The 23990-nt window shown below is 36.3% G+C and overlaps 3 protein-coding genes and 1 non-coding gene across 5 annotated transcripts; 2 read left to right on the top strand and 2 right to left on the bottom strand.

Annotated features, from left to right (window-relative positions):
- Positions 1-211: 211 nt before the first annotated feature.
- On the top strand, positions 212-2572 carry LOC140769091 (uncharacterized). 2 transcript variants are annotated; one of them, XM_073109661.1, is made up of 2 exons: positions 212-286; positions 482-2572. In XM_073109661.1, the coding sequence occupies exon 2, from the start codon at positions 680-682 to the stop codon at positions 2408-2410; it is 1731 nt and encodes a 576-aa protein (XP_072965762.1). In that variant the 5' UTR covers positions 212-286; positions 482-679; the 3' UTR covers positions 2411-2572. The 2 variants fall into 2 exon arrangements, with proteins under 2 accessions (XP_072965762.1, XP_072965755.1); XM_073109654.1 differs by having other exon boundaries at positions 222-286; positions 416-2572.
- Positions 2573-7216: 4644 nt separating this feature from the next.
- Positions 7217-16400, bottom strand: LOC140770627 (protection of telomeres protein 1a-like). Its single transcript, XM_073111883.1, has 10 exons — positions 16215-16400; positions 15088-15224; positions 13083-13272; positions 12544-12623; positions 12370-12458; positions 11537-11815; positions 11374-11450; positions 10932-10990; positions 7803-7958; positions 7217-7678 (listed from the first exon to the last, which is right to left on the bottom strand). The coding sequence occupies exons 1-10, from the start codon at positions 16345-16347 to the stop codon at positions 7454-7456; spliced, it is 1425 nt and encodes a 474-aa protein (XP_072967984.1). The 5' UTR covers positions 16348-16400; the 3' UTR covers positions 7217-7453.
- On the bottom strand, positions 16022-16128 carry LOC140777775 (small nucleolar RNA snoR113). The gene has a single exon (XR_012107084.1). It is a non-coding gene; the product is annotated as a small nucleolar RNA snoR113 (small nucleolar RNA).
- A 1936-nt stretch (positions 16401-18336) lies between the features above and the next one.
- On the top strand, positions 18337-23253 carry LOC140773043 (uncharacterized). Its single transcript, XM_073115379.1, has 9 exons — positions 18337-18424; positions 18583-18709; positions 19164-19232; positions 19603-19632; positions 20340-20372; positions 21003-21073; positions 21470-21551; positions 22853-22942; positions 23015-23253. The coding sequence occupies exons 2-9, from the start codon at positions 18611-18613 to the stop codon at positions 23060-23062; spliced, it is 522 nt and encodes a 173-aa protein (XP_072971480.1). The 5' UTR covers positions 18337-18424; positions 18583-18610; the 3' UTR covers positions 23063-23253.
- The last annotated feature ends 737 nt before the right edge of the window (positions 23254-23990 follow it).

Below are 23990 nucleotides of genomic sequence, written 5' to 3'. Positions count from 1 at the left end.
ATTAGTAGGGTGTTAGTGATAATAAGAGAAAAATATAGGGTGTAAATTGGATACTTCTTCGAAACTAAAAATTATATGGAGATATATTAAGGAACTCCTCTAATGCCATCCCAGCCGTCCATCACCATCAGATCTACTCAATCAGAGTCTGAGACCGCGTCCGTCACCCCGAATACCAAAACTATTTAAGAATTAAGACCACTCTCTCTCTCTCTCTCTCTCTCGGCCTCATACTTCCCTCCGTGGCCTTTGCGGGTGGAAAACCGAAACCCTTTAAAGGATTCAGGTACGATCTCTACCCAATTCTCGCGCCGATCTCCTCCTTTTTCTCCTCCTCGGATCCTTTTCATCGGTAGCTTTTGATTTGCTCGATCGATTTCGATTTCGATTTCGATTTCGATTGCCTTGTTGGTAGATCGTTGGGGTTTTCGATCCATTCCAAGTGGATTAAAACCCTAACGTCGGATCTTTCTTGTGGCAGCTGATCATGTGTTAGAGCTGTGGAATTCCTTGAGGGGGTTCGGCGTCGAAAGATCCGATTTTGTTGGTGGGTTTTCGAGATGGGCTTCGGGTTCTTGATCGTAGCCGTGTGTCTTTGATGTTGGTGGGAAGGCAAGCTTTTTGATGCGCCGAGTTGAAGGAGGATCGTGTTGGGTTCTTTTCTTTCTACGTAGAGGGAATGGCCGATGAGGTTGGCGAGCGTGGCAGAGGAAGAATGGATCTGAACCTCTATCTGTGGCCTCAAAACCGGGACGTTGTCTCTGATCTTGCGATCAGTCCTTTTCCATGGACGCCCGCATCTGCTGAAGAGAATCATGATCCTGCAAGCATCTCAGCCCCTTTGGGGCCTTCAATTTACCACGCACCATACTCCCCTTCGAATTCTCTCTATATTCCTGACCAGTTGTCCACGGACCCCACAGTCGCCTATGGTGATAATCAAAGTCTGGGTTATGCCTCGCAATGGGTTTGTCAACCAGATGTATCGCAACTTAATGCTATGTTTACTTCTTCACCGGCAATGCTGGAGATTCCTTATGATTCTCCAGCTTCTTTTGGAGTGGCTCAGGGAAGCAATGTCCATGTGCCTTATTTACCTGTCTGTCCTCCTTCCTCCAGAATCCCACAGCAAGATGGCAATCCAGCATCTGTTGGACCGATCTTGCTTATTCCTGTAACTGATCTTGTGGCCTCTGATGACCGGTCGTCCTCACAACAACCACTCCAAGAATACCCACAACTTCGTTTCCAAAGATTGATTGAAGTGAGCCATCGGTGGGGAGTTAGACAGTCAGGTCAATCTGATCCACATGATACTGAGAGGCTTGATTCCATTGCACATCCGGTAACTAGTCCTGAAAGGCTGATGCATGATATTGTGAGCTCACAAAGATCTTTAGATGCTTCTAGAAAGAATAAATTGCAAGCTGAAGGCAAGGAAGCTATGGGTTCCGATAGGAAAAAGGAAGAGAGCTTTGAAAGTGCTGCAAATTATGATTGCAATATTTGCTTTGATATGGCTCAGGAACCCGTTGTGACTCCATGTGGCCATCTTTTTTGTTGGCCATGCTTGTATATATGGCTCCATGCCCATTCTGAGAATTCAGATTGCCCCGTATGCAAGGGAGAGGTACTTGAAGTTAATGTGACCCCAATTTATGGCAGGGGAGGCCCTGAAACCACACTTGAGAAGAAACAGGTAGAAGATGGGGATTCGGGTCTCAAAATTCCCCCTCGACCCCATGCAAATAGGAAAGAGAGCTTGCGGCAGCAGCTGCAGAGACCTGCTTCGAGAAGATTAACGGAAGGAACTGTGATCTCATGGAGGCAAATAATGGATGAACATTTGCAGAGAGGAGCTGAATCTCAAAGACCGCGGACTAGCAGGCTGCTAGGAAGGTTTGATGCTGTACATCCTACAGTTTTAACTAGGCTTAGGCCTCGGAGAATGCAAACAGGGGAAAGGCATGGATCTGACTCTGGTTTTTCTGGGTTGGCTGAAAGAGCAGCATTGAGTCTTCAAACTGATTCTGCGCATCTACTTTTCCAAGACGAAGTTGATTATGTACCTCAGCCTTCTTTGGGTCATGCGACAAGCATGAATAGGTTAGTTGTCACAGCATCCAGTAGTGGCGATAGGCAAGCGGAAGCATCCTCATCATCCGTCAATCCTCATGATACTGAGTCATTGTTTCTTAGGCCTCAAAGATCAGCAACGGTCGTGGATCAGGCCTCAACTTCCAGCACCATCGCTATTATAGAGGGGGAGACTTCTAGTACTCAGGACTTGGCAGGTCCAAATAGAGCTGGACATTCTAGGTCTCTCAGAAGTAGAGGAAGCAGAAGGTCTGCTTCATTTGATGTAGATGGTGGAGAGCTTTATATGCGTAGGAGGAGAAGGCAGAACTAGAACTCAATTTTCTATGTTGAAAGATCATTAATAACTCAGTTCTATGGTGGTTAGCATGGAATAGTTCTGAAGCTTCTCTAGTGACTGTAGTATAGTGGTTCAATATTATAAACTTCTTGGTCTTTCTTTTCTTCCTTATTTATTATTGGTTTTATCTGTTCAGAGCGTATCAACTATCAAATGAATAAACCCGATATCTCTAATGCTTAAGCAGAGATCTAAATTCTCAGTCTGTAGATGTGGATTCGTTTCATGCATGGAAGATAATATGATTCAATAGGTTTCTTTTAACTGTATGTCCACTCTGTTGTTGGAATCTTCTGTTGTTCTATCCCTTTGCCCTAGTTCTTACGATGCATTTTACTAATTGAAAAGCTGTGTAGATCTCTGTTAACACTTGGAATTAGCTAGCTAACCTGCTTCTTTTATCATATTTGGATGTTTGCCTGTTTGAAAAAGGATTATCTATTATGATTGCTCCAGTTTTCAAAACTTTTGAGTAGGCAAATTTGTTTTACTTCCTGCATCCATTGGCTGATATCCAGCATAATCGATATCGATTTGTATTTTCAGTTCTGGTCTTGTAGATCAATCATCTGGATCAACCTCTTTTTTTTGTATGTGATATTTATGGTTTCCTCTTTGTTAACGTTTTAGGACTGGATCAATGACACTGTCGTCAGTAAAAATTAAGTCTTTTTTCCTACTGTATGCATTTGACTAGAGTACAACTTTGAAATATCATTGTTGTGTGACTCTGTTTACTAAAGTGTTTGCAGAGGAGGCCATAAATTTATGCAGGTAGTATGCTTTTATTACATTGCATCAGCTTCTAGTTATAAACTTAAGTAAAATGCTGAAACCTTCAATGCTTTTATAAAACGCTTTCCACTTAAACGTTTTGGCACATTGTTAGTGTTCCGCAACCTAAAGTGAACAGCTGATCTTATAAGTGTTTGTAGCTTTTTCTTGTTGCAGAATGCTCGTGGATAGAGCACATAATATATTATCAGTTACAAATTTGCAGCCAGAAAGGTATAATCTTTTCAAATTGCAAAAGTCTAATGTTACAACTGTTAATCTCTTTATGCGAACGGAAAGTCAAGTCGGATTGCATCATGAGGATATTGGCTCGATAGTTCGAGTCTATTTATTTTTTAATTAGTTTGTGCTTTATATCTTATGTAAACCATTGAGACAAGATTAGTTTAGTCATGTAACTCTTAAAAGACAAGTTTGTAAGTCTAAGACAAATCTAATTAAGTTATGAAAGTTTCTAAGTCACATCTAATTAAGTCATATAAGCTTATAAGGTAAGCCTTAGTTTGAATCGTATAAGCCTTTAAAGCTAGTCCGAGTCATATAAACTTTTAGGGCTAATCTGAGTAGGATTTATTGTAGTCAACCTTTATATATAGAGGGCCTGGGCTTTTTTGTTTATTCATTCAAGTATTGAGAAATTATTTTCCTAGAAGTAAAAGTAAGATAATCTAGGAGTTAAAATAAATTAATCATAATTATTTATTTTCCTACAAGTAGATGTAACTTAGAACCCTAATTTTACTTCCAAATCATAGCTACCATGTAGAGCCGTCCTATCTTATGACCATCCACCACCATCCTTGGCTATCCGCTTGCCTCCGACGACCGTCATAATGTCAGATAATTATCAATTTGTTTAATTCTGATATTCCTCCACTGTTTTAGTTTTATATTTTCACTCCTACCTCGGAATCACGTAAAACTAAAGCTATTAACTCTATGACTTTCAGGGCTTCATCGTATAAAAATATCATAATTTTATTACTTCCATATCGTTTCAAATCTGGTTCATAACATTTCTTATCTATTTTTCTGCAGTGAAAACATCCGAAGATTGGAGGGAAAGAAGGCAACCTCCCAGGGCTATCATTCCAACACCTGTTCAACAACAAGGGCATTGTAAGCAAATTAGATACAAAATTCAGATGCAAAACTTCCACTGATAGGAGGTCCTAATTAAAGTTAGTATTTAAGTTTGATGATTAGTCTAATAGTCTTGTCATCAATCTCTCACTAATTCTAATTGATCTAAGATGAAACATTGTTTTTCAGAAAGATGAAAGACTGCCACATTTAGATACTGAAGTACATTTACAACTTATTATCCTACATTTTGAAAAAAAAAAAAAAAAGATTGTAGGAAGCTAACACTCTTTATCATCAACAAAAAAATAATCATCAGAAAGCTTCTAAACTCATGACTACTAAACAATTATCAGTCAACTCTAAACGAAAATATAGATTTTTCTATGCAGAGATGATCTAGAAAGTAATAGATAAAAGAATCAGTTAAATTGCCGATCATCAACAACAACAATTAACTTAACTACTCACCAGTCTCCACAAACCTTTTATAAGAAGCTTCAAGTTATAGAATTAGATCTTGGATAATCAAACTATTTTTAAACCGCAAATACTGAATATTTACATCTCTACTGTCTATCAAATATCACATAATATCACAAAAATTGTAAAAAAAAATATATTCAAACATAAACAATAATGAAGACATTTTGTTGATAGCATAACATCCATATATATTTGAGGATCCACCAAACACATGTAAAACAAGTAAACTCACATCAAATCATATCAAGAATAGAACTACTACATGAGATGTATTTTGATCAAAATATTTCAAGTTCCTAAAACAAGTATCTACCCTCCAATTACATAAAATCTTAAGTATCGTGTTTTTTTTTTCCTAAGCAACCTTGGGAGTAGGCGACTCCTATGTAATTGGCTCCTATCTAGTCACTTCCTCTATAGTCTCCTTTTTAATCGGTTCCTGTATAGTCACCTCCTCTATGACTTGCTCTGCAATAGTTGTCTCTCTCTCTCTCTCTCTCTCCCTCCTTTTACATCCTACTCTACCTCTACCCCTAACTACGAGAGGTAATAATGGCTGATGTCCTACAGGAGCTACACTGACTGACATACTGTAGGAGAAGCATATAAGTGTTGTGACTCATCAACTATCTATAATGCACCAATACACATGTCAACAATTGTGCTCATCGATGCTTGACACCACTGTTACTCCATGCGGCAAGTGCATCTGAGCCTCGACAGTGAATATCTGATAAAGTATAAACCTACATCAAATATTAAGTAGTTTTAATTTTTTGGCAAACCTAAAATCTTTTAAAATATTACAATTATTACTAAACATATTACAGCCTCAATAGTTGTGTCATAAGGTGAAAATCACATGTGTGGTCTATTTGATAATGGAGAAATTGATCGTCGTGTAATCCTCCTATACCACAACATATATGGATCACCATAACTCATCGCCGCAACCACCCAAAGGTGAATCCATTATGCTGGCTCCACGTTGCTCTCATATGACTATATTATGCATGGTGAGCCTACCAAGAAGTACATTTACCATGCTTATCGAATATTACATGGAGAAGAACGAGGCCTCTGTGCATGAGAAAGGAGAAGAATTTTTTGGCCACACACGATTTAGAGTTAGAAGATATAAAATGAGAAAGGAGGAAGAAGAGGTTAGCTGGTTTTAAGTTGTGATAGACGTTGATTTGTTCAACATTTCATTAAGTAAAATGCTGATCTTGTTTAGCGTTTCATTAAGTAAAAAACTGATATTTTCAGTGTTTTACTAAGATGCTATTAACTTCATGCTTCTTTTGTATACTCAACCCCCGCCACCCCCAACTAACGCGCCACAAAACAAGTCTTCAGATGTTGGGAAACACCGATAAAAATGCTTAACTAATGAGTGTGTTACCATAAGAGGCTGAACTTTACATCGTTTCTTTTATAGTACTTAACAACTTGTACAAGGGGAGGTAAGGAAATCTGGTGTCTATGAATAAACATCAAACTATTCAGTGTTTCTCTGAAGTGAAACTGTCGAATTTGCCAGTGTTTTACCTGTTATAATGAAATGCTAAATTGATATGCAATTCATTTAGAGCAACAGTTAATCAGACCCTTTCTAGTAATAACTTTCAGGAGTGATTTATTTTAGTAAATTATATATTGGAATTGGTCAAAAGAACTCTTTGGTTTTAACTGAAAACATCATATCCCTAATCAAATGGCATCATGCCTGGCGAATAACAAGGAACCTGCGCCAAATGGCTCTTATTATCATTAACACCCTACTAATGGATCTTTTATCATTCAACCAACCTCTGTATTTTCCTTTGTATTGCCTCAAAGATGACTGCCTAATCTAATCTAAAGTTACCTAAAAAATGAGTTAATTCGACTGTACATGTTTAATAATTATAATAATCTTAAGGTCAAAAGAAAGTGGAGAAGGGTAAGTTGTAAAGGAGAAACAGTTCTACTAATCTTAAAATAGGAGGAATAACATTATCTGTAACTGTCCGGGCTAAATATTTTGAGACAATAAAAGACAAATACAAGAACAAAATGTATGTTTACTATCATCTCTTAACATCTCAGAGATGCTAGATGGAGCTCTTGATTCATTTGGTTGAACAACAGGTTCAATCACCTCTTGTTAATCAAATTGGCAAGCATGACCCAAACAAAACCAAGGATGCTCGCAAACAAGGGTCACTTTGCTATAATCATGAAAATAAAAATAAAAAAGGAAGCATGTTGTTCTCTACACAAAAGCATTGCATTCGGAAGACAGCACTGCCTCCAATTAGCAAAGGCAGGACGAACTGAATAGTTTAACCTTCTCTCCCATATTACATTATCTGCAATGATCTGATAGACTGATGAACATGCATGCTAAAACATCCAAAAGAGAAGAAAGAATGAGCTAAAACTGACCTTTTTGCGAAACAATATTAAATATGCCCCACCTATGAGCCAAACGATGTGCACAGACATTTTCCTTTTCTCCGCTATACAAAAAGCTTTACATTCTATTTGTTTCACTTCATATGTGAAGTTAACAAGCATGTCCCACCACTGTCTGTAGACGCATAGTTAGAATCTAATATGCACAAAGTTAAGGTTATTGATATTTGACTTCATGAGCAATGTAATTCTTCAACCAAGTAGCTTGGTACCAAAGATCCTGTATTTTCTACTTCCCCATGGATCGTTTTTATCTACATAGTATGACTTTAAGCAACACCACACCCATGGTGGGTCTCTTCTACTATCACAGTCGGGCACTCTCACTACCCCGTCGCCAACTTCAGCTATACCAAGTAGCCTGTTCATCTTCCTAGTTAAAATATCTGATGCTGGATTACTGCCAAAAAATTTTACCTGACATACAGTAAGATGAAGATGAGAGAGAAGATTTGATCGAGCATGTGCAATATGCCATTATATTCAAAGGTATGAGAAGAACCATTTATGCAAGCATTGGAGAAAAAACTCTAGCATTTACCCCATCTTCCTTGCAAATATAAGCATGGATTCTTGCTGTTGGATCTTCAAGAGTCAATCTGACATGGTTGTGTCCTTTCCTTGGAGAAACCATGTCTGCAGCTCGCCAAGGATATGCTGCCACCACACGGACTATGCACTTGAACGTGTGTGTAACCTAATCCATATAGAAAAGCAAGATGAATATCCTTTCTGCTTTTATGTTGCATGTCAAACAGGAACTAGGAAACCATCCTTGTTTTACAAATACAGTCAACATGTTTGTAGATGTATATGTTTAAACATATCCAAGAAAAAGATTAGTAGATGTATAACAAACAAAATTGTATATCGTGTGAATTACAACATCATCTTGAAGTTGTCCCACATTGTTTCAGATCAGATTTACAAAAAAAAAAGGTCTAGAAACATTTCTTAAGCAGAAAAAACTAGAATGGACAACGTGCACATGTACATATGCCATCAAGAGAGAAAGAAATGTCCTAACAGAGACATGGAGCTCCAATAAAATAAATTTCACTTTCTTTATGCAAGCAATATTCCCGATATATCAATTTATTCCAGCTCCGATATACTAATTTTTTCCAGCCCCATAACATAACTGTATTCTCCCAAAATAGTCGGACAATAGGAAAGAGCCCATGGAACAATGAGGCACAAAAACTTTGGAAAAGCTCCTTCAATACGAATCTAGATGAAGCTCCATTTCGAGCTACAACTTCTCCATCATGTGCTATGTTATATAGTGTACGAAGCCATGAATATCTATCTCTAAGTTTCGAGCATAATATACCAACTTAGTGCCATGCGAAATTCATCACTGCCACCCCTAATCATGATCATGAATGGCTGTGCCATGGCACGGCTCATGCCGACCAGCGGCCAGCATACTGCACTTGCCGGCCATGCCACAAGAGGAGAGAAGTAGAGGAAGGAGACTAACGGCGCTTTACTCTTCGACCTCATCGTTGCCCACCGTTCGCTGCCGGAGATGAAGGGGGTCCCAAGGTCTTCTTCCTCCTGGGGCTGGGGCTAGGGCATCCCCATGTGGGATGCAATGACGCCTTCATCGACGGAGCTCTCCAGCATGACAGGCAACGACCACGGTGAGGTTGGCGGCGATGGAAGCTCGACGACAAGCAGATCGTTGCTAGAAGAGGTGTCGTGCAGCACCCATTCATACCATGTGCCAGTCGGCACGACCATCGTTGATCATGATATCCTAAGTTCCTAACAAGCTTAAAACAAGGTTTCATAACTTCTAAATAATGAACCTAGGATTTTATTTGAAACAATTTGACTCTGGATGGGAACTAAATCAGAACCCTTTAATTGAGAGTCTAAGAGAGAGTAACAGAACTTCAATAAGCAAACAGTGGAAGCTCAAACATGCTGGAGGTCATCCAGAAAATCAATTTTTAAAACACAAACAAAATTAAATTTTGATATGTTACTATAAAAATTCCATCTGTTTAAATTTTATATTGAGAAAAAACAGTGTAATCTAACTAGCTGTGTTAAACTTTAGACAAATATTCCAAAAGACTATTCCAAATGCCAACATATATGGCTGATGTAAGCAATATAACTAATTCCATCGTACATACTAATGTGGTGGCAACTCTGAAACCTTAAACACCTATTTGGATGTGGTTTAGGCATAACTTTAAACCATCATAACTTTAAATCAGTTTAGTGAGCATTAAACTAGCTTAGTATCCAAATGGTAGTTTATTCCAAAACCTACTTAAAACCATTCTTCTATCTCATCTCCTCTTCCATCCAATCTATTATATTTACTCACAAAATTCAATTACCATCTTGCCCTTGAAAAAATATCAGTTCAATCAACTATTATTTCAATTATTCCCTCCCTCTCTCTTTTCTCTCTCCTCTCCTCATCCATCCACTATAAAGGGTATTTTATCACTTGACAATATCTCATAAATTTATTATATTTTTATGTCACATCAAGTGTAATCATGACACTGCTAAACCGATTTAAATCAAACACCTTATTTTCCTAAACCCGTTTGAACTACCTTATTCAAGTTAAAAAAATGAGTGTAGTTGCAGATTCAGGAGTTATACCACAACAAAACACCACCTAAGAATGGATGAATCCAGCCCTCGATAACACAAACAGAAATTAACTTGAGATATGATGTTTCAGGAAAAAAAACTCATTGTTAGGTCGTTTCTTTTGTGATAAAAAGGCTGCAACCCTGTCATACCTAGGTCATGTACTCACATTCAATTGAAATCATATCCGACGGCTATTACATATTCAAACTTTTCAGTTCCTGTACCATCTGTCTTAAATTTCCATTATCAGTAGATTGAGCCATACTTACTGTAGCAAGATAATACAAGACAATTAGCTGTCATCATATGTACATTTTGGCAAGAAGCTACATATGAAAATCGAGCTCATAGATGTGAGTTGAATTCTACTAGAAAAGAATGTTCTCATTCTATAATAAGAAGAGAGTCCTTAATCTGATCAATATGGATCCAAATATCCAATTAACTAATTACCATCTTCAAAGTTGTGCCAGAACTTAATTCCAGACTTAATTGAGAAACTATGCTTCCTTCCAGTTTGTATATTACTTTATTCAAGTATATTATATCTTACTAGTTAAAAAAATATAAAATTCCCCAGATGTGCGTGAAGTACTTGATCATGTAAGAAGTGGACATCAGGTAAAAGCTAGTCATAGATCATAAATAAGGTCTCATGATTGGATGACTTCAACCTCTAGATTCTCATGGAGATCAACTGCTTGGACCAAAGAGAAACTTGTCATGAACCACAGGGCATTTTAGCTTAAGAAAATAACCAACCTTAGCATTGCAGGAAACACTAACAACACAAGGACAAGTAATGCTAAAACAAGATTATATGACAAAGAAGCATCAGTTTGACAACCAATCTTTCTTCTTTATCTGAATATTTTCTCTAAAACATATATTGAAGAATCATGTGCTTATTTCCCTGGAAATTCTGATCTTTAAGTTCCATTACCTCACTTATATATTGTTTTCCATCATTCCTTATAGGAATAAACCAGACTTATAATATAAATAAATGTGACCTAAATAAACTTAAGAAAATGTAAAGGCAGACCTCTTTATGGATGAGAGAATCCATCAAGGTTGCATATGCTGCGTGCGCATTGTCCACCTCTGGAATTTTGAGAAACAACCATAAGTAGAATATAAACACACTAATTTTTCACTGAAAAAAAAGAATTAGAAAGTTTGATCCTACAATGATATAGATTCTGTAACTTAACCAAAACGATTAAAATTATTGATTTCTCAGATACACGAAGAAGCCAGCTACAAGTGGATTCATTTGTAGTTTGTACAGTTAAATTTTCCTGAACAAATGAAGCTTTATTGGATCAATCCGCATAAGATTGATGAACAGGCATATGAAATGAAACGCACAATGTGACTGATGATAGATGAAAATAACATGCTTAAATAATGAGACTCAAAAATCACAAATGGTTCAAGGCAAATCTTCTCATAAGGTCTCAGAAGTCTTTCTCATAACTACATACCTAAAGCATGAGAAGGCCAAGGAAAGCTTGTGAAAGGTTGACGTCCCACCTTAGATGTTATGCGTTCCTGATACGCCCTAAATGAATCAAGTATATGGTAAATTTTAGCATTACAACCAAAAATAAATAAACTCATAAAGTGCAAGGAGGAGATAATAATTACTTTAGACAACTCATTACACTGCAATCCTCATTAGACAAAAGACGAACTTTACTAGAAGTTTGTAGCACACCCTTCCAAATCCCATATTGTAGCTCACAGGTTATGTTGCATAATCTAACCCAATCTCTGCCACCTTCCAAATTTGTTCTCTCTTTGAAGAAACTGTTAGTGAATATTCTTAATACTGTTCCAACCGAAGGAAATGTGCACAGAATCCCTCTCGATAAAGAATATTCTTCAAGATGTAGAGGCATCGGGGTTTTCCCTTCAGCATCAAGGCTGTTTTCCGAAAAAAGAAGAGAAAGAATTGAATTTATTGCTAATCTCTCGTTAAGAAAGATTAAAATAACATATTGAATGCTTTTAACTACATAACCATATTGCAAGAGGTTCTGTACAAGAAAGTAGGTTAGCCTTAAGTCATTTTTCACTGACCATAAGACATAATCTCCATAAAACTTCCTTTCAAGAAAAGTATAATTAGCTGTAATCAATATGTTGTACGAAATTAGAACAAACTACTAATCATCTATAAAATTAAATTTCATAAACCCCACGGCTTTGGTCTTATATATAATATATCAGACTCATAGAAAGCAAAAAAAAGCTTGATTGATGCCAAGCACAAAATTCAAGGATACCACTTATCAGCCTTATAAAATAAAGAAAGGTCAAAGAGGTTGGAAGATAGCTCGAGATCACATGTAATGACGGAACATAAAAAAGGTTCAGGCTAATGCCAATCCAAAATGCCCATCTATGATCCTCAAGTAACTCATGCATTTCAAGTATATGATATCTAGCGAAAAACATCAAGATATATCAGTACTTACTCCATTTCTAGACTTGCAGGAGGAGTATCAGTTCCATCCCAGACGAAGAGAATCCACTCACCACTAGAAGTTTTACAGACATGAAGAACCTTCAACAGAACCAGAACAAGAAAATACCATTCATATTGCCTAAACCTGAACATATGCAATTAGTAGTTTGATAAATTGATATACCTTGCATACTAGATCACAGACATAACCACTCCTGATGCTCTTCAGTTGCAATTCATACTCTTTAGAAACGACGCAACCATCTAGAGAAATTAAAGAAAAAGTTGTTTAGAAATAGATGATGAAAGAAAGTGTTGGAATGTACAATATCTAAAACAAGCCATTAAAGTTACACCCTTTTTAGGCATAATGCCATACATTTTCGGTATCTAAGGACAATATATCTCACCTTAGAAATCAGCAAACCCATATAGTAACAAGATGGGTTAAAGTGATAACATGATATACAAGATCAACACATTTACAAACTGAAAAAAAGGAGAAACTTGGGTCTGCTACCAAAAAATTGAGTAAGTTTTTTAGTAGATATAAAGAGCATTTGCACAGTTGTACTTTCTACTAACACTAAAGCAACTCGAAATTCAAATATTAGAGCAGAAAAAAAGAGAGAATCCTATGGCATAATAGACCACCTTACAGAGAAGATAATCAGAAATATAGAATTCAAGAAAAAGAAGCCAAAAACTCCACAGTACCATCACCTGCATCAGGGGGTTGATCAACTAACCATGTCCTTAGCTGTGACAAATGTTCATTATCATGATCACTTTCACCATACTTTGTAGAAATTTGATAAGGCTTCAAATCTGCGATAGTTTTTCTGCTGAATAGTGCAAATGAAGAGAATCTCTTGTCATAAAGACAATAAAAACCTCCACCGTGAATTCTAATCTGCACAAGAGATACATCAAAAAGTTGTTATTGGAAAAACTTTTTGTTATTGAAACAACTTCAGAGTTTAGAAAATGCATGTTAAATAAATGACTTGTGCTAAAAGAGGTTAGCCCGATAATGTGAGTGTGCGAATCACGTCCTTATAACTTGCCAATATAGATAATAGTGACAACAAATGCAAGTGAAGTGTAAAACATCTCTAGATCAAGTACTTAACTCCTACTCAGCATATTATGTGTTGGGAGGCAAGTCTCACGTCGACAAGTTGGTGACATGGAATCAACACGTTTTGTGGAATTTAGCTGGAATCTTGAATTGAGGTCCATCATTTGCCTCTCACATAACACTTATCCCATAGTCATGTTGGTATTGGCACCACTATTCGTCACGTTTACTCTTGTAGGCACAAAAGAGCTGCACTCGTGGCTCTCTAAATTAATGAGGATTTTGACTAGCCTTTTAGGGCTATTTTTATTTTTTTGCTTTGCTTTGCTATATAAAGCTAGTAGTCCTCTCTTTCGAATTGATGAATATTTGGAGACTTTTTGATATATTAAGCACTTGTTGATGGATTCCAACGTCGGTGGATTCTGACACCCCAATTGGTGGATTCTCCGAGTTTGGTTATTTTTACTACATTTTATTCTCAAATCTATGATCAATGAGTTTGTCCTGCATCACATGCATTCCCAACCATGCTCTAAACTTCTTTCCACCAAAGTCCATGTACAATTTATAGTTTACAGCAAGTGAGTACTCTCTTTAATGAGAAAAATGGGATTAAAGGTGGAACATTTTACCCAACATGTTGGTCTACATGCACCCAAGGCTTTTAAACAGGTCTAGATTAGCATAAATGGGTTCTTATCATAAATGAGTCAACCCATTCGACGTGAATATTAAACAGTGTGCTTATTATCAGCCACAATTGTATAAGTTAAATAGGTCGTATTCATGACATATTTTGGTTGCGTCCGATTTAAGAGATTTGAACCTTACATGGTTACACATGTAATATATGAGTTATGTAGGTTAAATGGGTTAGTCATGTAACCCGTGTAATAAGTGAACCATGCTCGTGTTCAAAAAGTCAACCATTTACTAAAAGGGTCATGCTCAAGTTTGGCATGTTAAACATAATATTATGCACTCAACCCAACATGAACCTAGATGGGATCAAAGGATTATCAGTAAATGGATCGAGCTGGATATGGTCAATCTAACCAGATTCACTTAACATAAAGCTAAGTTAAATTGATCAGGCGGATCAACTGCCTAGTACATCTAATCCAACACACCTACATTCAATTATCCATTCTTTTCTTAGCCTCAATTGACTTAAATGCCACAAAACTCTTCGATGGTAAAGTGCGGACAAAAACCCAACCTCTCTTTGACCTAGTGTCAAAATTTCAATTGAATTTGTCATTGACTGGAATAAAAAATAAGCTTACCTGTTTACATGGATTATGAGATACATGGACTTCGATAGTAGTTTTACTATTCATGACTTTCAATTATGTAATATGAAACTATGAAATAAAAATTCCATGATAGCAAGACTCGAAATCTAGTCATATCAACAACATAAAATAAACATTTGCCATGTTTGGATAAAGAGAGATCATAATTTCCAGAAAAAAGAACTGTGCACTCAGTTATCAGATATACTGAAAATTACAAGTCCAGATCTAGTTATACCAGTATAGGATTTCAGGAAATTAATAGAACACAAAACACAGGCATACTGCCAACAAGTAAGAAGCATCTATCAGGCTGAGGGAAAAATAACAATTCCGGTTTAGCAGCTACCACGACATGATGAAGACTGATTATATCTCCAATCAACCTGACACACGGTAGCTTTGTCGGATTCTCCGCAAAGAAGTTCACAGGAATCCCAGGAGCTGTATAAGACTGATCTATTATCTTCAGTGTCAGGACAAAATCTGTAAGGAAGCACTCAGTAGTAAAGATATCATCGATCTGATTTTCTAGAACCTAGAAGTCAAGTACTTATACATAAACAAGTTTTTGAGCCTAGTTGCCTGGTCAGAAAAATGGGCGGAAAGCACAGGCTGAATCTTTTACAATTTTCTCTCATTCATATCAGTGGTAAACTAAAGGTCCATCACCATTTATAAAGCTAAACATTTTTATAGCTACCAGGAACGATTGGTCCATATTCTAGGAGTATACAATCAGATAAGCATATATATTTTGGATAATCTCACACCTTCTTAGATACTTCTATTAAGTACGGAACTTCATAAATTAAAGCATTATGCAACTTGCGTATGTACACAGGGATTTAATTCACAATATAACCCTCAATAAACAAGTAGAAACATCCATCCAGAAAGCTTTACATGCTCAAATCCTTCTTGTTTGATAACCTCACTGTGTATTATATGTTATACAACTGTCTATCATAGGCTCTACTGAGATCCAACCCGGTAGAGAAACCAAAAGCAGTAAAAGAGCATGGTGCTGCCAATGTACTGCCCTTCCCAAGAGAGCGGTCTGGCTAGGTTGGGTGGAAAACCGCAACCGATATTGGCATTTTCATAACCGAGCTAGGTGCCCATGCTCGACTTGTTTATACTAGAGAGTAAAGACGGTTTAAAATAACTGAAACCAAGATAAATGAGTACCAAATTTGGGCAGGTGACATAAAATCGAGATAACACATTCTAAACCAACAAGACCCTCCAAGATCACAAAATTATCTGTTCTGGGATCTCAGCCGGCTCAGATAACACCTTACGACGAGTCGCATCATTCTACCGCCAACCCAAGAACACAAAATTCCTGAGGGCAGACGTGAGACCGGCCTTTTTATCATCATAGCCAACCGAAAAATCTACAGAACACGATCCAAGTAGATGGATTCAAAGTCAACGAATGCCACAGATCGACAGGAGGAGGAGGAGACGAACCGGTTCCTCTGCTCCGCTTCGGGTTGCCGATCTGGACGATGACGGCGAAGAGATTGACCTTAGACCCCACGGTTTTCAAGGCATCCACTAGGGGAAGGTAAACGTACTCCCGCTCCTCTTCTCCCGTTTCCATTTCTTTCCCCGCTTAAAACCCTAGCTAAACCCTCTCTCCTTCGAGAGGAGACGGAACGACTCGATTAAATAAGTGCCTCTGATGGGCCTGCCATAAATGGCTTGGGCCGTTTGTGTATGAAAGCGGAAGAATCTCAACCGCTTGTTGGCGAGATGGAGAATTGCAGGCAACCAATCGAAGTGAAGAAGAGTTAATTTTACCGTTAAATATATTTTACCACGACACTTCCTTATTATTTATGCTCAAAATTATTTTACCCACGAGCATTTTAAAAAACCTTAAACTAGTCCATATACTTATAATTGAAATGATTATTTTTTCTACTCAACTTAACTGAACGGTGCCAAAATGACTGAAATACATTTATCGTATTTGTTAAACAAGACATACATTTTTATTGAGATAATATCGCTAAATAATTAAAATAGTCATGGTGTTTAATTAAATTTATTAAAAAAACTAATGGTCAAAATGACCAAAATACCTCCATCGTGTTTGTTAAACAAGACATACATGCTTTTGAGATAATATCGTTGAATGATCAAAATAGCTATGGTTAGCTATGGTGCTTAATTAAATTAAACTTTAATTATAAGTACATGGATTGATCTAAAACTTTTTAAAGTATATAGGGTAAAATAATTTTGTGTATAAGTATATTATGGTAAAATATATTTAACCCTAAATTTTAAAATCCAATTCAGCCTTTTGAAGACCTAAGAATCTATGTAAATTTTATAAATTTTTTTCTCACATTTCTATATAGAATTGAACTCTTATGTGTGATACTTAATAATTTCTATTTTTTATATACTTCTTTTTTATTTGGGTAGTGAGAGTAATAGTAATTATTGTTAAGATTGTGGTTATGAAGGTGATGATGGTAATAGTAGGTAGTAAAAATGGTGATGGTATTGATGGTGGTGGTAGTAATAAATGTGGTGTTGAAGGTTGGTGAGGTATTTATGGTGTAGCAGTAGCATAGCAGTGGTGTAATAGTAAAAATATGAATAGTGAATGTGAGGTGCTTAAGAAGGTGGTAGACTAGTGGTGATAGTTGTTCGATGGTGACGAAGATAGTTATTGTGGTGTGGTAGCAATGAAGATAGTAGTGGTGGCGGTGAAAATAGTGGTACGGATGTGGTAGCTATGAAGATAAGGGTAATGATAGTGAAATGATAATAATAATCGTAAAGTAGTGATTAAGTTATTACAACAGTGAAAGTGATGATAAAATAGTAGCATTGGTGAGGAAAATATAATATTCAGTAAGGTTGGTATTAGTAATAAAGGTGATGGTCATGGTGGTAATAATAGTAATTGATGTTGTTAGTATGGGTCAAGACAATGGTGGTGAGCTATATGTGGCGACGGCGGTGGTGGTCAAGATAGGGGTTGCCATGATTGTTGCTATGGTGGTGGGGTGGTAACTTTGATTATTGAAGTCTTATTTGTCAAGTCACTACTATCCTATTGTTTTAATTAGTTTGTATACATTTGATCACCTTATATAATTAAACCAAGTGCGATCATAACATCCGCCAAACAATAATCATGATGATTGCGGGGAGGTAGTGATAATTGTGATAATTATTAATGTTGTTGGTGAAAGTCCCATTTTTTCCGCCCGACTCTTTGGTCATAAGAATGATGGTTTTATGAGAGTAGCAATGGTCAGTAGTGACAGCGATAGTAGAGAGTGGCCGAAAAATAACGATGGAGATGATGTTGGTAGCAACGGTGGAGATTAGAAAGAGAAATTGAATGAATAAATGAGAGGTAAATACGGTAGTTTAAGATTTTAATATTTGTGGCACAATAATAGCAATAGAAAAAAGAAGTGTAACTAAGTTGTAAAAAGTCCAAATTATTTGATAGAGATTAAGATATTTTAGTAAAAATTATAATATTTCAAAAAAAAATTAAAGAAAAAAATGATATTCAAAAGTTTTCGCAGCAATTGTGAAAAAAAAAACCTTTTTTTTTTGTGGGTGTGTTTGAAAAGAGAACTCGATCGAGAGTTCCCTCCTCGATTCATCCGCGGAAACCTTGGGACGAACTATTGGGTGAAGAAGAGGTGCCTTTCCTTGCCCTCTTTTTTTCCCATTTTGGCTACCTTTCCCCTTCTAATCCAAAGCAGAGAACCCCAAAACCCTAGATCGGATCCAATTTCTTTGTTAAATTCAACTAATTTCTCTACTTTTATTTTTTGTTTTTTTTTTATATCTATGGAAGTTCCGGTGGCGGCGCTGTTGGCTAATCCATGGATGCTGATTCATCCATCACAAGTTCGCGATATTTGAATTTGAAGAAGTCTTTTAAGCTCGGGATCCGTTCTTTGCTCACCGCCTTCTCTAAGGAGGTGATGATATGCTTCTGCTATCTTAATGGTGTATTTTTTTTTGTACAAAGCGTTACACATGGATGATGCCGAACGCGATTTAGTTCCTCGAGGAAGCGCAAATTTTTGGGCCGTCATCTATACTTGTGGTCATAGACCTTACTATTTTATTGTCCCTAATTGCTTCCAAAGTTGTATCTTTTATGGTACTGCACAATGTTGCACACATTGATCTTTTCTCCATTCATTAACTCAAAAAAGATATTTACACCAGTCAGCAGTGAATCCATACGAACTAAATTGGGAGAGTTGGGAGTGAATGCATGTGATACTTGGTGGTCTGAACGCATTAGTATTTTCTTAGCATATGCCATATTTTATATTCAGTAACAGTTGATCAAATGATCCTTCATTTATAGGTTCACTCTCTTGAAATCTATGCATAACTTTTTAGATTTTCTTTTTGAATGTGTAGGATGTTCACAATGCATTTTCAGCATTTACAGATGCTGAGAAAGAAAGCCTGTACCGCATGTTTGTTCATGTAAGTTTTTCTTATAGTTTCTTTACAAAGTCCTTTGAAAGTTTGAAGTCATGGTATACCACTTCTATTGTTTTCTTTTAGAAACTATAGCTAAGGCCTTGGATAGTTGGATACTGGGTTGACTTTTGAACCTCACTTTCTGAACCAGAATATGATTATTTCATGAATTTATACATTGAGTAGATGATATGTGAAAAGGCCTAGTAAATTTGTTAATGTTGATGAAGAATTGGCATGTGTTGGGATATGCTTTAAAACTTTAATGGTCTTACTGTGCATATTCTCTTCTATATACATGGATTTGTGTGCTTGCAAGTAATAACAATGCCTCTAAGACAAATTCACATTCTCTTTTCATCTTATTTTTCAGGTAATCAAATCTTTGCATGGGAATATAGAGGTATGAGTCACTGCAGACCATATTCTAACTGCCTCCTTAGTATCGTAGAAAGTGATCAACATATCTTTATTTTCCATTACAATTTTCGGTTGGTTATATGATCTGTAATTCAATATGAGTGCAGATAACATTTTACAACTAAAACTAATAATCTTCTACAGCAATATGCTCCTTGAATTGCTAAATCATTGTTCGCTAGAGAACAGGTTTTGCATTGATTAAATTTAAAATGGTCATTTCTGTATCTTCTGCATGTTTATCCAGCTTATGTCCAACTTTATGAGTTATCAAAATTTATATCTCTGTTACTCAGATCTGATTATGTATTTGGTTCTCCTTCCAACGGATTTGGTGTTGTCCTGAAAAAAGAGGGAATTTTTGGTTCTCATTCAATGTTAAGATAGCCAGTGGTTTATGTGGCATTTCCTACTATAGATATGTTCCCTAAAGCTGCTGTAAACAACTTTATTTTAAATTTTTCTTCTTTTTGTCTGAGGTATTTTTAGCTGACATGGCTGCATGGGCTTATTGGATTTCTGTTAGCAAATTTGTTGCAAAACATGAAACATATTTTAATTTAGAGTTCCATATATGTGACGTCTTTACATTAACCTAAGATTGCGCAAATCTGTAATCAGTTTTCTGTTAACAGTATTGAACTATGATCTCTGGCCAATTCTTAAAACTTCTTCCATTTCATATTGCAGGAGGAGTTTGACACTCTCTGTCGAGAAACAGAGGTTATCCTGTGCCTTCTGTTTTAAAGTATTGAATCATAAAAGTGCAGTTCATAGTACATATTTGTTTTTCATAAAAAAGAGCACATGTTTGTTAGTTTTTATGGTGCTACATATAACATATAACATTTACAGGATTTGAGGCATTGGCAATCATTCTATGTTATTCGGTGCAAAAGTTTTTCATAGTCCTCATTTTATGCCGAACAGCATTCTCATCCTTGTACACACAATTAAGGAGCATCTATCCTCTTGATTTCCTAACAATCAGCAAACCAATCTCCAAAATAATCATTTTATGTTTGAGAAAGGTGTTAGTAATTTGAGTAGCCGTTGTTAGATACTGTACTGTTGCTTTCTTCTTAGGTCTTGATCTTCAACTTATAGCCTTTGGAACTTCAGCTTTTGTACCATTTGTGGAAGCAAATAAATTCTAGCGGATCACCACCATAATCAATTGCTGTGTAATAAAGCTATTAGGAATGATCTTTTAAGTTGACTATATATTTTTCTCACCAAAAAAAAAATAATTGACAATATTTAACTAGTTATCCAAGTAATTTTAAAGATTTTTAGCTGTACTTGCTTATCAGCAAACAATTTAGTAGATTATACAAACAAATTCTTTTGCAGGTTTGTACTGCTCTTGGAACTATTGATCAACTTATTGAGGAGCAAAATCTTGACGTATTATCTACAGATAAGTAAGCACATTTTAGTTTCATCGAGAGAATAGAATACTTAATAATTTGCCTGATGTCAAGACAGTAATTTTTACTCCTATTCTCATGGATATTGCCCAATTATATATTTATTCCAATCATGTGATTTTGGAGTTATACATTAGACTACCTGTGTACCTAGGCATTTTTTATTTGTGGCTATGCAATTGTCAGTGCGTATGCATGAGTGCATGTTCATCTTTGCTTAGTCAAAAGGGCACTTGGTACATTTGTGAGTTGTTCTATATGTCGAGTCTCTTTCATTTATGCATTTGTTTTGATATATTATACTTAGGAGTCCTAATTATCTGCGTATTAAAAAATATATGCTTAGTAGCTCAAAACCAGGTTTTTGATAATTGGATGGCTGAAAAGCAGGACCAGTATTGTAGAGACCCAAGAGCAGATATCAAGAGCTAAGAAGGATGAAATCCAGTACTTGACAAGTTTGCTTGAAAAGGTTAGTTTTAACATAATGTCTTCTTCCTTGTTAGACAAATGTTATTTTGCTCTCCGAAGTAGGAATCATTAAGAGATTCCAACTTTTGGCAACTATGTAGGATCATTACAATTGTAGACAATGTTGGAATGGATTCTTGAATTCTACTGGTATGCATATTACGGCTTGCAAACACTCGAAAACATAGCTAACTAATGATTTGCAGTTTGTTACTGAAAGTCATCTAGATTATGGAAGAGCGCCATTGCTTTTAGTTGCCATAAAGCTGATAACAGTACTCTAAGTTGCTTGAAATATGATAACAGCGAGCTTCTATGACAAATACCATCAAATGTTGAAGTTAGAAATATTTGTTTATGTTTCCTTTTACAAATGATATCACAGGTGCTGTTTAAAGATTCAGAGATCTCACCTGAGAATATCGACAATTTAGTTTTACACACCCTCTGCATTGGGTATTCTTATATGTCAGCTCTGGATCTCTCTCTCTCTCTCTCACACACACACACATGTTCTCGTAGTATCACCTTAGTGTGGTTAATTTTAAAATATAGAATCCACCATTACTAAAAACTAGTATGCACCTAGGGAGCATTAGTCATCCTTATATATACTGGAGTTCAAGCAGACTTTCAATCTTCAGTACCGGAGATGTGATAATACTTGTTTAGTACAACCACATTAACCAATTTTGATATGAACTCTCCTCTAATTTGTTTCTATATATAATATATCTTTAATTTTGCTAATGTTACGTAATAAACATAAATTTCTTCTATGGTATTAATTGAACTTTGTTGTCCCGTCTTTGATGGAAGTGGCCCTGAGGCAACTCTCTTGCTTAATCTCAGTTTTTATCAAACTGAGTGGCATTTTTACATCTCCAATTTCTTGAAAGGAAAAAAATAAATCATGACAGACAATTTGGAGAACCTGATATAGACTATGCAGTTGCAGACTGTTGGCTCATTTTATAAGAATCTCTTATAACTCTATTTCTGATCATTTATGGTTGTACTTGCCAAGGTAGCTAAGTGTCTTGCTTTTTAGTGGTTAAAGCTAACACCGACTCTTTATCCATTTGAATACTTATTTGCGTCGATTATTTAGTTTCTGCTGTTTTACCCTCGTGGAATTTAAAGGTGGTATACTTTTGCTGTTTTACTGTTGACCCTGTTTTACACTCCCAGACATGCAACTTGGCATACGACTGAAGCATATATCTCTTAGTGATAAAGTTGTTCCAGTTAGAAAGTTCATATGCGGCATTTGGTTTTCACTGGTCATCATTTTGAATGCAGGTTCAAGAAAGAAATAAAGTGATGAAGAATCACATTGAACTCGCGAAGACAAGGCAGGACTCTACAGTTAGGAACGATGTTGTTGAGAAGGTATCGTCATTATCCTTGTAAATCATATATATTGTCATGCTCAACTTCTTTTGTTTTTCTTTTATCTTGCAGCTCAGGAGCTGGAACTCCGAATATGAAAGTTATAATTGTAGCCGATAGAGTTTTAACTCCTCACCGAATATGTGTTGTTTTGATATTATGTGATAGATAGAGAAACCGCTTTTGTATGATAATATTGGTTCATAATGTTTGACATAACAAACTATTTGTAAGGTTCACACTTGGATTAAATTAGTTCTGTTATTACCATCATATCTTATCAAGAACTTGGAAGCACAGTTCATAATTAGGATCTCTGTTTGTTAGTTGTTTACATTACTCAATCTTTCGTATATGTAGAGCATTATTTGGATCTGATGGTGCAAATGATAGTGAATAAGCATTGCTTACGCAACTTTGAAGCACAGTTGTATTATCTGGAGGTTTATTGTCAGTGAAAGTAAGAAAACTATGTTTGATATCTTATGGGGAATTTGTGAATGTCTAAAAATATAGAATCCAGTGCTACTTTGAGGAATATGTGAAACTATTTAGAAGAATTAATTGATTGATCGTTTGTTGCATCAAAATCACTTTCACCACAGCAATCACCTATTCCACTAAATATGAAAAAAATAAATATGCTAACCTTTTCTATTTGCTAGGCTGATCGTTGTAGCACACAGGAGGTGGGCGAGTTGATTTTGTATGATGCTTGGATTTGAATAATTATGGGCCATTTTGCTTGAGTGAATCAATCTAATTGTCCAATTTATACACCCACAAAAAGTAGGGCCGTCAAGCCTGACGAGCGGCTCGGGCTTGTCTCGGGTGAAGCTCGAGTCCGGCTCGGCTCGGTTAGAGCTGAGCCTGAGCCCGAGCCGTTGTAACAGACTCAAAATTAATGTCGAGCTGAGCCTGAGCTAGAGCTGGGCTATAAGTAAGGATACGTTACATAAAGAAATATTGTCACGTGTCCGTCACTAACCCACCCTCACCCGTAACCCATTCATCACCCTCACCTCCCCCATCACGTCATCTTCCCCAT

This window comes from Typha angustifolia, chromosome 2, assembly GCF_048772165.1.
Source record: "Typha angustifolia cultivar Huaian chromosome 2, ASM4877216v1, whole genome shotgun sequence".
In the NCBI taxonomy this organism is placed as follows: Eukaryota; Viridiplantae; Streptophyta; class Magnoliopsida; order Poales; family Typhaceae; genus Typha; species Typha angustifolia.
The sequence above is the reverse complement of the archived record's forward strand: the minus strand, read 5'-3'. Positions and strand labels throughout refer to the sequence as shown.

What these genes read in the sequence shown, in the direction of transcription:
- LOC140770627 (XM_073111883.1), bottom strand. Translation starts at nt 16,347, where the DNA reads ATGGAAACGGGAGAAGAGGAGCGGGAGTACGTTTACCTTCCCCTAGTG. An exon ending in TCAGTCTTCATCATGTCGTG is followed by an intron (nt 13,273 to 15,087) that starts GTAGCTGCTAAA and finishes TCTCTTGTGCAG; the next exon opens with ATTAGAATTCACGGTGGAGG. An exon ending in TGATCAACCCCCTGATGCAG is followed by an intron (nt 12,624 to 13,082) that starts GTGATGGTACTG and finishes TAATTTCTCTAG; the next exon opens with ATGGTTGCGTCGTTTCTAAA.
- LOC140773043 (XM_073115379.1), top strand. Translation starts at nt 18,611, where the DNA reads ATGGATGCTGATTCATCCATCACAAGTTCGCGATATTTGAATTTGAAG. An exon ending in TCACCGCCTTCTCTAAGGAG is followed by an intron (nt 18,710 to 19,163) that starts GTGATGATATGC and finishes TTGAATGTGTAG; the next exon opens with GATGTTCACAATGCATTTTC. An exon ending in TGTACCGCATGTTTGTTCAT is followed by an intron (nt 19,233 to 19,602) that starts GTAAGTTTTTCT and finishes CTTATTTTTCAG; the next exon opens with GTAATCAAATCTTTGCATGG.
- LOC140769091 (XM_073109661.1), top strand. Translation starts at nt 680, where the DNA reads ATGGCCGATGAGGTTGGCGAGCGTGGCAGAGGAAGAATGGATCTGAAC.